The following is a 10571-nucleotide window of genomic DNA, read 5'->3' on the forward strand; positions in this document are numbered from 1 at the left end:
AATATGATAAAATACGTTGATTTGTAAAAACCCTAATTGTTATTCTATACCCTATTTGTAAAGTATATGTTTACATACCTTATAAATATATAAGATTATACATGTACTTTTTCATTGCTAAAAAATAAACAATGATATAACAAATATTAATCAACATCTTACAAGGGAGACGACACATGACAAATATATAATGATGTCATATTTCTCATGAAGATCATCAGATACTAATCAATTACTACCATTGGTACAAAAGCACTCCCCTAAAGCTTAGTCCTATTATGCAACACATTATAAGTAAAATCTATTTGTACACTCAATTCTGAAATAGACTACATCTAACTGCAACATGCTCCATTTATAAATTGGCATGTCTGTAAAGCTCCATCAACAGAATTCTGAAATAGACTACCGAAGAGGGCAGCAGCGAGTGGGGTGGGAGAGGAAAACCCTAGCGCGTCAAGGGTGTCAAAGGGGCACAGGTGTGGACCTCCGGTTTGCTAATGACCTGCAAAAGGATTAATATGCTCAGAGGCCAGAATAAAGAATATAAGTAACCACAAGTTTAAAAAGAATGACATTACATAGAAAAAGTTGGCAAGTTAATTAGGATTCAAAAGCAAGACACTGAACCTTTGGGGCTTGCTTTGCTGTTGGTAGTGGTGGAGCAGGGACGACGCCGACGAGAATGGGAACACAGACACCATGAGCTGCTGCTGAGGGGGCACGACGGCGAGTGCCCGTGCGTTGCAACGGGAACATATAATACCATAATAACTTATATACAAAATATATGTTATACTGTTATGAGAAAAAGTTTCATAATCCATATATTTGGTAACAAACATGGATTCATCCTTAGTGTTGGTTTATGAAAATGACTCACAAGTTAGATCCATAGAAAAAATATTATGCATGGAAATATAATATTTTACATGCTTGTAACTCGCTGGAAATGCAACAAGAACTCGACTGATTGTCACAACTAATCACAAAAAAAACTCTTGTACATGTTCATACAAATGAGGAAGAATGATGACATTAAAACATTTCAGCTGGATGGGAAACAAATAAAAATTGAGTGAACAAACATAAAGGATGGGAAACAAATTAACTACCAAAAATTTTGCTGTCACCGAAGCAATATAAACAATATAAGCATTTCATGAGAAATGGTAGTCAGAAAATTTATGGCATACATTGTTATATAGATCCCCTTGGTATACCAAATTCTGTTTACTACAAAATTGAGTGAACAAACATAAAGGGCCCATTAAGCCCAATGGCACTCTTAGCAACTGATAATAAGATGATCATATAGAAGTCTGAACATATTCCAACAAGCTCTCAAACGATGGCGTTTGCGGCGCTAGCAATCCTAGGCTAAAGATTAGCACACTCCTTGTCGATAGGTCCAGTGATAGCGAAACCTGCAAGACAAATTTGATAGTTTGTCATGCCATTCCAAACATAATAGGCCCAATGCTGGAGAATTATAGTGGACAATTCATACCTTTCATATCACCCTTGGGATTCACAATCACTCCAGCATTATCTGCAAATGAAAGGCAGCAACCCAGGTCAGTTCAACATTTAATATAAAAAAAAGGTAGAGCCAAGTCAATTCAACAATTAATAACAAAAAAGGTAGAGCAGGTCAGTTCAACAGTTAATAACAAAAAAGTAGAGCTAGGCCAGTTCAACAGTTAATAACAAGAGAAAAGGCAGAAGAATAGACAGTAGAAATCAATAGAAGACTTAAACAATCAAGTATTCCAAAGCACCGGAACTTAGCATGGAATCATCATAAGTATTGAAAGAAGAAAATATATGTCTCATGGCCAGTCCCAAAGTTTCAATGCAGCGATGCCACTACCCAAGGCAATGGAATATGAGACCATTTCAAATGGAGGATGGCCTCAAGGATGAAAATCCTCGCCAGCAAACCTCTACAGATAAAACTTGATTTCTGACGTTTGCTTTGGAACATGCAAACATGTAACATTCGCTCCAAAAAAAAGCTGAAAGAACTAAAGAACCCTTCCGTCAGTAAGCAGTGTGTTGGTGTTCTCTCGAAGTTAACACAAACACCTCACAATAAAATCAAATAGAAGCAATTATAAAGACAAGCGTGATTGTAAAAGTGACATAAATAAACAAAAAAACAAGGACTTTGATAAAATATAAATACACTAAACCTAGCTTGTTCTATTAACATGGGGTAGAACTGTCTGTAGCGAATATATGCAAAGACATATATTTTTGCTTTAGTGAGAATATAGAAACCAAGGAATTCTGTTAGGTCGAATGAGGGGGGGATAGGAAACTATACCTTCCCGTTCCATGCTTTTTGACTGCAAGCACATGTGCTTCTACTTCAGCAACATAGAATGGGCGCCTGATTCTGCGTTGCCCCTGCTCTGGTGACCATTTAGACTTATTTGCTAGAACTATAGGTCCTATTGTGGGATCTGCAGCTGGAACCGGAAAAAGGCTCACAAGTTTGTGGACACTTTATTAGGCGATGCGACACCAAAGGTGTGTACAAAATCATGATCATTGCTCTGATAGTTCATTGCTAATGTGGTTGATGCAAGCTCATGTGATACATCAACTTCACCATGCTTAGAAGACGAGTCAACAACAATCCTATATCCACTGCTAGGTATACCTTTAATTGTAGGTTCATCTAAGATTCTAACTATAATTACAGAAAAACAACCTAAAATATTATGCATAGTACAATTATAGAAAAACAACCAAAAACTATAATACAAACAAAACACTGATGCAATATTGCAAGTAGAGGATGTGAATACGACATATACTTCCTGGCTAACTTTTAATGGTACCCCTTAGCTGCAAGTTTGCTATGCGGTAGAACCCTGAGAACAGCCATACAAGGTTAATGAATCAAATAGCTATTTGGTGTTTCAATCACTAAGCAATGATTGCAACAATATGCTTGGATTAACATCAAAGCAAACTAAAGGAACAACCCTATGTTCTAGGTTCTGAATTATAAGTTAGACTCAACCAAAATTGGCATGAGTTAAGAACAGTAAAAAAATCATTATCACTGACGCAGGAAGCCTCCCCTTTGGCGGGCATTATCAAGGGCAATAACGTCAACCCTTCCATAGATCATAGGGATTTTGGGGACACCTGCTTCCTAAAATGAAAGAACCAGAGGAACCAGTCAGACAGTCATCATTAACATGAAGCAATTTATGAATGACCATCACTTGATCATTAAGCTGGAGCGTTTTAGAGGACCTCAATAGCTATGGCGCTGGCAAGCTGAAACAGATCTGCATAGGTAACACTTGAAAACTTGTCCTTGATAGGTTGGATCAGCTTCAGAGCATTCACAAGATCTGTCATGAAACAAAATGTTGAGTAACCCATCATCATGAAGTTACAGGTGATAATAAGCTGAGAAGAGTGTTACCAGCATTGGCCCCATGCTTCAACTCGACTTTAAATCTCAAGCTACCATTAGCGCCACTGCACTTGGGCCACTCGATAATGTTCTTGTCATAGGTACCAGCATCATGCCAACCTAATCGAACATGAACAAAAATATAATATCTAAGCAACCCTGAGGCTGAACCAGATCAAATACTAAGCTACACTAAACCCCTAATGGTTAAAAGATTGATAGAAAATAACAGAAATGAGGAAAAAATTGGAAAAATCTATTAATTACTATCTGATAAGAGTAATAAATATAGGTTACTAAGGCCACAAACGCCAAAAAACAATTGAGAACAAATAGCCAAACTACAACTCAGATATTTAGTAGAACAACACTGTGTCATCATGCTAAAAACAACTGAGAACAAATAGCCAAACACTGTCATCAATTGTCATCATCCTAGGTCCATCCCCACCGTTGGATTCAGCAGCTATAGTCAGGATATCGATAATAAATGACCAGATTTCTACTTATGTATCTAGGGAACAAAATCTCTATGCAACCTTACCCTTGTTTATTTGAGGCTAATTCAAACCCTGGACCTCAAAAAGCTTGATAACAAACCTACTACTCTACAGAAATAGCATATTATGATTAATTTAGACATAATAGGCATGCTGATATCTCGCAAACTAATTTGCGGTTTTTTTGTCTAAACAACAAGCTGAACTCCACCTGCAGTGATATAGTCTCAATTTTTATCTCCAGGTGGTCACACCATTTAATTAATAAAGCACATGCATATCTGGATAGAAAGGTTGCTAATCTGGAATTATGTATTCTCTCACTGCTCTAGTTAACCTATTGCACAGGTGGCAACACCATTTAATCAACAAAGTACATGCATATCTTGACAGAAAGCTTGCTAATCTAGAATTATGTATTCTCTCCCTACTCTAGTTCACCTGTTGGCTGTTGTAGCACTGTGGCCTTTCTAGGGACACCTAAACATTCATATTCACATATCCATAAGAAAAAGGTGTTGATGATATGAATAACAACTCACAAGGTACAGATGACCCAGAAATTGCAATGCAGCTAGTCACAAGGTACATATGCCCATAAATTGTTGTGGCAGTGACTGGCTGCTACCACAGTCAGTGGTAAATATTAGGCTAGTTAGTAAATGGCATCATGTATTGATACGGTACATCTGAAAAACATGGTTAACGCATGATGTCAAGTAAATTTGAAAAAGAAACACCTTTATACATACATAATAAATTAAAGTAGAGAAGAACGAGGAAGGAAGGGCATAACCTTAGGAAGCCCAACTGCTTCAACCCTTGCAGAGAAGTGTAGCAATTATACGAATTGCTGCTTTAGTAAAAATGTCGGCGTCGTGACATTTGCTTTGCACTCATCTATATATAGTCTGTTCAGAGACCTTTTCAAATTCGAGTCTTGTGGCATACTCATGTACGACATCTATATCTGCGTTTGTCAGTAGAAAGAGGTCACACATTTGATAAACATATGACCTTGTTTTTTCAAATAACAAAATGATGTGGTTTGAAAGATCGCTTCTTTTCAAGTACCTGTAGCATATTATCAGCTCCACCAGTCTCATGCCAACATTATGAGCAAAAATCACAAAGAAAAAAAATGCATGGTTTATGTGCCAAAAAAATCAATCACAAGACCTAGAACAGTACGCAAAAGGAAACCCCACTATAGACTAACCATCATTTTCATTCCAAACCAACTATGCAGTTCGAAGTGATTCAACACATTGCGTCCATTTGCTTCAGCAATCGCAAGTAAAATAGCACACTTACACAACCATTTCCGCGTTGATAGGTTGAAACAGAAGCAGTTCTATTCTCCATAGGGCACTGGCGCACGGCTCTGCTCGGGGCGACGGCGACCGGCAATGTACAAGTTTCCCTAGCAATGTACAAGTTTCCCTGGCAATGTTTGAAATCATATATATATATATTACTGCTACATTGCATTGTATTTTATATAGGCATGAATTGATGAACATTTTACATGTATGTGCATGTGGCTTATGGGTTAAACTTATGGTATCTTCCAGGACTCTTGGCACCCTGACAAAATGATCAATCCAAAACGACTTGTTTTTCTGGTTCAGATCATGGTTTCGTATCCAACTTGCTTTTATAGGTAAATATTTGATGAACTCTGATTTCGTTAAGCATCGAGATCAGGCTCCATGAAATTTAATTTAGTGGTAGAAGTTGGCAGACGTCATATTAACAAGGCCATCAGCAAGCGAACAAGCAAATTGGCTGTGTCACTGAAAATACTGCAGTCGAACAAACAGTATGAAAGCTGCATTGAATCATCGGAAATCCCGTGCGAAATAAAAGGATTTTTTCCAAAGAAAATAAAGATATTGCTGCATAAGACAATGATCAAAACTACACCGGTGCAGAAATAGCATTACATATATTAACTTAGAATGGCACAACAGAAAAGTGACCGACATGTTGGATATGTATGCTTGGAACATGAGCAATATAACATGAGCCAACTTAAACAGCACCAAGCATTCTGCTCCTCCGACAGAGGTTTCTTCAAGTGAACAATGAAATATCAGTACAAAACACCACCTTATAACCAGACTCAAAAACACCTAAATGAAGCTTGAGTATTAAAGAAAGATAAAAAATAAGCATCCACAAACTTGCAGAATGATGGATTGCTTTTCTATTTTATGGAGTATTTACATTCTAACTCCGTATAGAAGCTAGCCAAAATATAAGCTAACGACGAGACATGAATTAGGTTCTAAGTTACCTTGTTCTCAAACTCTGAACATATGTTTATATTTTTGTGGGAATTGTCCATACTTGATTCCAAGGATGCTTTGCTTTGACTTGCCAAGTTTATTTTACCTTACTGGTCACTATTGTTTTCAGATGGTACAACTTCTTCTTAGCTACGAATCACTTGAAATTAATGCTATCAATATTCAAAATGAAACAGCTATGGATTTGGATGACAAAGTTCCTTATGGTGAGTCTAAAACGGAAATAATAGAGTGGTTGACAGAGGCTGGTGCAAAGAATGCCAGAAATGTGGAGAAAATTGATGAGGCATCAGAACTGAGGAGAACTGTGAGTGATATCAAGCACAATGTTCAGGCACAGCTTAGCGAGAATGCTAAGACCAATAAACGAGTGACTGGGATTTGCAAAGAATTGCAAAAACTGCATAGAGAAGCTATTCAGAACACCATCAATTCAGTCACCATGGTAGCAACCCTGATTGCCTCCATTGCCTTCATTGCCATATTCAATTTTCCAGGTCAATACTTCCAAGATGTGAATAGTGGGGGAGACATTGGTGAGGCTCAAATAGCCAAGCTTACTGGTTTTCGTGTCTTCTGCCTTCTGAATGCAACTGCTCTCTTCAGTTCCCTCGTGGTGGTCGTCATGCAGATCACTTTGGTTGCCTGGGAAACTGGTGCCCAGAAGCAAGTTATCAAGATCATAAATAAGCTCATGTGGACTGCATGCCTTAGCACAGGTGCAGCTTTTACCTCACTGGCATATGTTGTAGTTGGCCCACAGCATGCCTGGATGGCCTTCACAGTATCAGCCATCGGAGGGCCGATCATGATCGGAACCCTCCTGTTCCTAGCCTATCCGTTGTTGTGCCCACGGTTCAAGTTTGGCGAAGACAGACAGCGCCGCATCAAGAGGGCAGGTGGCAGCAAGTCCTTCTCCTGGTCACTCCATGATGGTTTTTCAGATCTGGAAGCCTTCTCTGATCATGAGAAGATGATTTATGCCCTGTAGGAAGGTGTAACAGTAATTACTCTGGCATGAGAAGAGGCAATTGGGAGAGTACAAATGGTTCGTGCATATATTTGGTTTAGCTGTTTTAACCTTTTAGGTCTGTGGTGAGCCGCAGTTGGACCTTCTCGTGTACAATATCTAAGAATGAAGAGCTACACCTATTATAAAATGCAAGTATATGACCAAAAGTTACTCGTGTACTGAGTATGCTTGAAACTGTTGCCGCTTGTGAATTGGCTACATGTTGTATCGTATCATTATTCCCCTTCTAAACCAAAAAAGTGAAATGTAAAAGAGCATGTTTAAGAAAACGAAATTATTCAGGGTATGTAAAACAGAAGACTTTACCGAGCGTACAGGGCATGCTAACTAATGTTTCTAACAAAAGAATAGATATATACAACTGTAATACAACATCTGCTCAACAATGTAAGCATGCTTTGTCTACATTTAGGACAAGCTATTTGGTTCATAAATTATCTCTGAAAAATATGTACTCTCTCAAATTACTTGATGTTTAGGACAAGATTCATTTGCCTGTGGTAAACTGGAACTAACGTTGACTCTTTACTGGAGGTAGTAGTTTATAGCTTAGAAATCTAATAAAGCAGTTTGAAATATAAATGTAGTTGTCACTCCTATATGCACACATACCATTAATTTGACCAGGGAATAGTTATTGGAGTGCATTCACTTTATCCTCTAGTTGCAGGCATTCACTTTGAGAATGTTATACTTGCAGAGTGGACATGTCGCATTCATGCGCAGCCATTTGGTAATACAAGGCCAGTGGAAGTGATGATTGTAGGGGAGAGCAGATAACTCAGCTCCATTTTCATATGAACTCCTTGTACGACTTGCCATACTGCCTCACCTTAACGCGCACCGGGCCGTGGCGCACGGCTCCAGCGCTGTCCTGGCTGTCGTCTGTGGCCGAGCTGGACCGGCGCCCGCCTTTCTCCGAGCACGTGTCCTTGTCGTCGCTGCTGCGGCGGTCGCGGGAGCTGGCCACCACGGAGCCGGCGACGTTCCGGATGCCCCGAAGCCAGCTGCTATGCCGCCGCCGCCGCCGATGGCGCGTCGCTCCGTTGCTGGAGTCGGAGATGGAGCGCTGGACGGGGGTGGACGAGCCGGAGCTCGCAACGTTCTCGCGCCGCATGAGCTCCTGGACGATAGGCGAGCGGCCGACGCAGAGGTCAACGAACTCCTCCATGGTGAGCTGTCGGCCCGTGCCGACCTCGCGGAGCTCGGACCCCTCCTTGACCACGAACTCGCTGCCGTCGTCGAGGTTCCGGATCAGACACCTCGGGTCGGCCTCCTCCTCCTCCTCCCCTTCGGGCGTGGCCTCGGAGGAGCCCGACGACCGCCCTCCCAGCGGCGGCTTGGTCGCCGAGGACGGCACGGCGCCGCCGTCTGATCTGGATCGGGAGATGGGCAGCGAGGCCGGCGCCGGGCGGACGAGCACAAGCCCGTCGTCGTAGGAGACCGATCGGCCCATCTCGAGGCGCGCCAGGGCAGGGTCCCCGGCGAGCCCCAGCATCTGGAGCAGCTTCCGGCGCCGCTCCTGCACGGGCGCCGGCTCGGACGTCCACACGTCGAGCGCCGCGGCGGTTGCGCGGGGGCGGGCGGGGGCACGGCCTTGCCTCTTGTGGACGCGTCCCTTCCAGGGCGGCGAGCAACACGGACGCCAGGCGGGGAGGTGGGGCGGCGAACACGGTCGGTGGCTGTTGCGTGGGGAGGGGTAGATTTGGTGAAGCCGGGCGGATCGGAGACTGCGGGGGAAGGAAGAGGATCAGACGAGGGTAACCGGGGTGGGGGGCACCGGGGCAGGGGCCATCCCTCGCATCTCCAACCTCCGGGGTGGGGATCGTGCGATGGGATCGGACGACTGGCGGCGGTGGGGGATCGAGCGGCTGGTGATCGAACGGATGAAATTGCAGAATAATGGAATGGACGGTTGAGGTTGCAGGATGGCAGAACGGCAGGAGGCAGACTACTATTACACTCTTAATAGGTAGTATAGATATGGACATGTATATAATTTTATCAGTATCTTTGGTATCTACCGTCAAAGCTAGAAATACAATCGTTTTAGTAGAGAGGAGTACGTCCTGCGGTAACCAACTGCGGTGGCGGACGTATGACATAATTTTATGTGGGGCCAAACAAAATCATAAGACATCTAGATAAGATTATAAAACAGATGTAACACTGCATATATAATCTAGTGATCAAACAATAGAAATTAAAATTTGAAAGAAGAGAAAAATATGAACAAGAAAAAACTACGCGTCAATGTTGCGATGGCTGAATGACTGAATTGTGCGGGTGTGTGAGTGTAGGTAGAAGGGGGATGGACGGGCGACAGCGACATTGGTGCAGCGACAGAGTTGGTGAGCGCAGAAAGGGAGCTAGGTGTGGCAGCGACATTGGGGCAACACAGAAGAGGACATGCGAAAAAGTCAGGGCGAGTACAACAAGGGGATGGCGACGACGGAGTCGAGCGCTTCTACCTTGTGTTGATCGGATACAACGATAACAAAACAGAAGCGGAATTGGGCTGCTTTAGAAAGTTGTGGAGTTGGATTGTTGGACACTGATAGTCGCCTAGAGGGGGGGGGGTGAATAGGGCGAAACTGAAATTTACAAATATAAACACAACTACAAGCCGGGTTAGCGTTAGAAAGAATAACGAGTCCGAGAGAGAGGGAGCAAAACAAATCGCAAGCAAATAAAGAGTGTGACATGCGGATTTGTTTTACCGAGGTTCGGTTCTCGCAAACCTACTCCCCGTTGAGGAGGCCACAAAGGCCGGGTCTCTTTCAACCCTTACCCTCTCTCAAATGGTCCCTTGGACCGAGTGAGCTTCTCTTCTCAAATCAAAACCGGGACCAAAACTTCCCTGCAAGGGCCACCACACAATTGGTGCCTCTTGCCTTGATTACAATGGAGTTTTGATCACAAGAACAAGTGAGAAAGAAAAGAAGCAATCCAAGCGCAAGAGCTCAAAAGAACACGACAAATCTCTCTCGCTAATCACTAAAGCCTTGAGTGGAATTTGGAGAGGATTTGATCTCTTTGGTGTGTCTAGAATTGAATGCCTAGCTCTTGTAAGTGGTTGAGAAGTGGAAAACTTGGATGCAATGAATGGTGGGTGGTTGAGGGTATTTACAGCCCCAACCACCAAACTAGCCGTTTGGTGGGGCTGACTGTCGTATGGTGCACCGGACAGTCCGGTGCGCCAGCCACGTCACCAAAGCCGTTGGGTTCCGACCGTTGGAGCTCTGTCTTCTGGGCCTGCCTGGATGTCCGGTGGCGCACCGGACATG

The 10571-nt window shown here is 42.6% G+C and overlaps 2 protein-coding genes across 2 annotated transcripts; both read left to right on the forward strand.

Moving 5' to 3' along the window:
* Nucleotides 1–6225: 6225 nt before the first annotated feature.
* Nucleotides 6226–7392, forward strand: LOC103647393 (ankyrin repeat-containing protein). The gene has a single exon (XM_008671936.3). It carries the CDS (start codon nucleotides 6304–6306, stop codon nucleotides 7240–7242), a length of 939 nt encoding a protein of 312 aa, XP_008670158.1. The 5' UTR covers nucleotides 6226–6303; the 3' UTR covers nucleotides 7243–7392.
* A 703-nt stretch (nucleotides 7393–8095) lies between these two features.
* Nucleotides 8096–8723, forward strand: LOC103647394 (uncharacterized). Its single transcript, XM_008671937.2, has one exon. The coding sequence runs from the start codon at nucleotides 8277–8279 to the stop codon at nucleotides 8721–8723; it is 447 nt and encodes a 148-aa protein (XP_008670159.1). The 5' UTR covers nucleotides 8096–8276.
* Nucleotides 8724–10571: the final 1848 nt, after the last annotated feature.

Source organism: Zea mays, chromosome 2 (assembly GCF_902167145.1).
Source record: "Zea mays cultivar B73 chromosome 2, Zm-B73-REFERENCE-NAM-5.0, whole genome shotgun sequence".
Lineage (NCBI taxonomy): Eukaryota > Viridiplantae > Streptophyta > Magnoliopsida > Poales > Poaceae > Zea > Zea mays.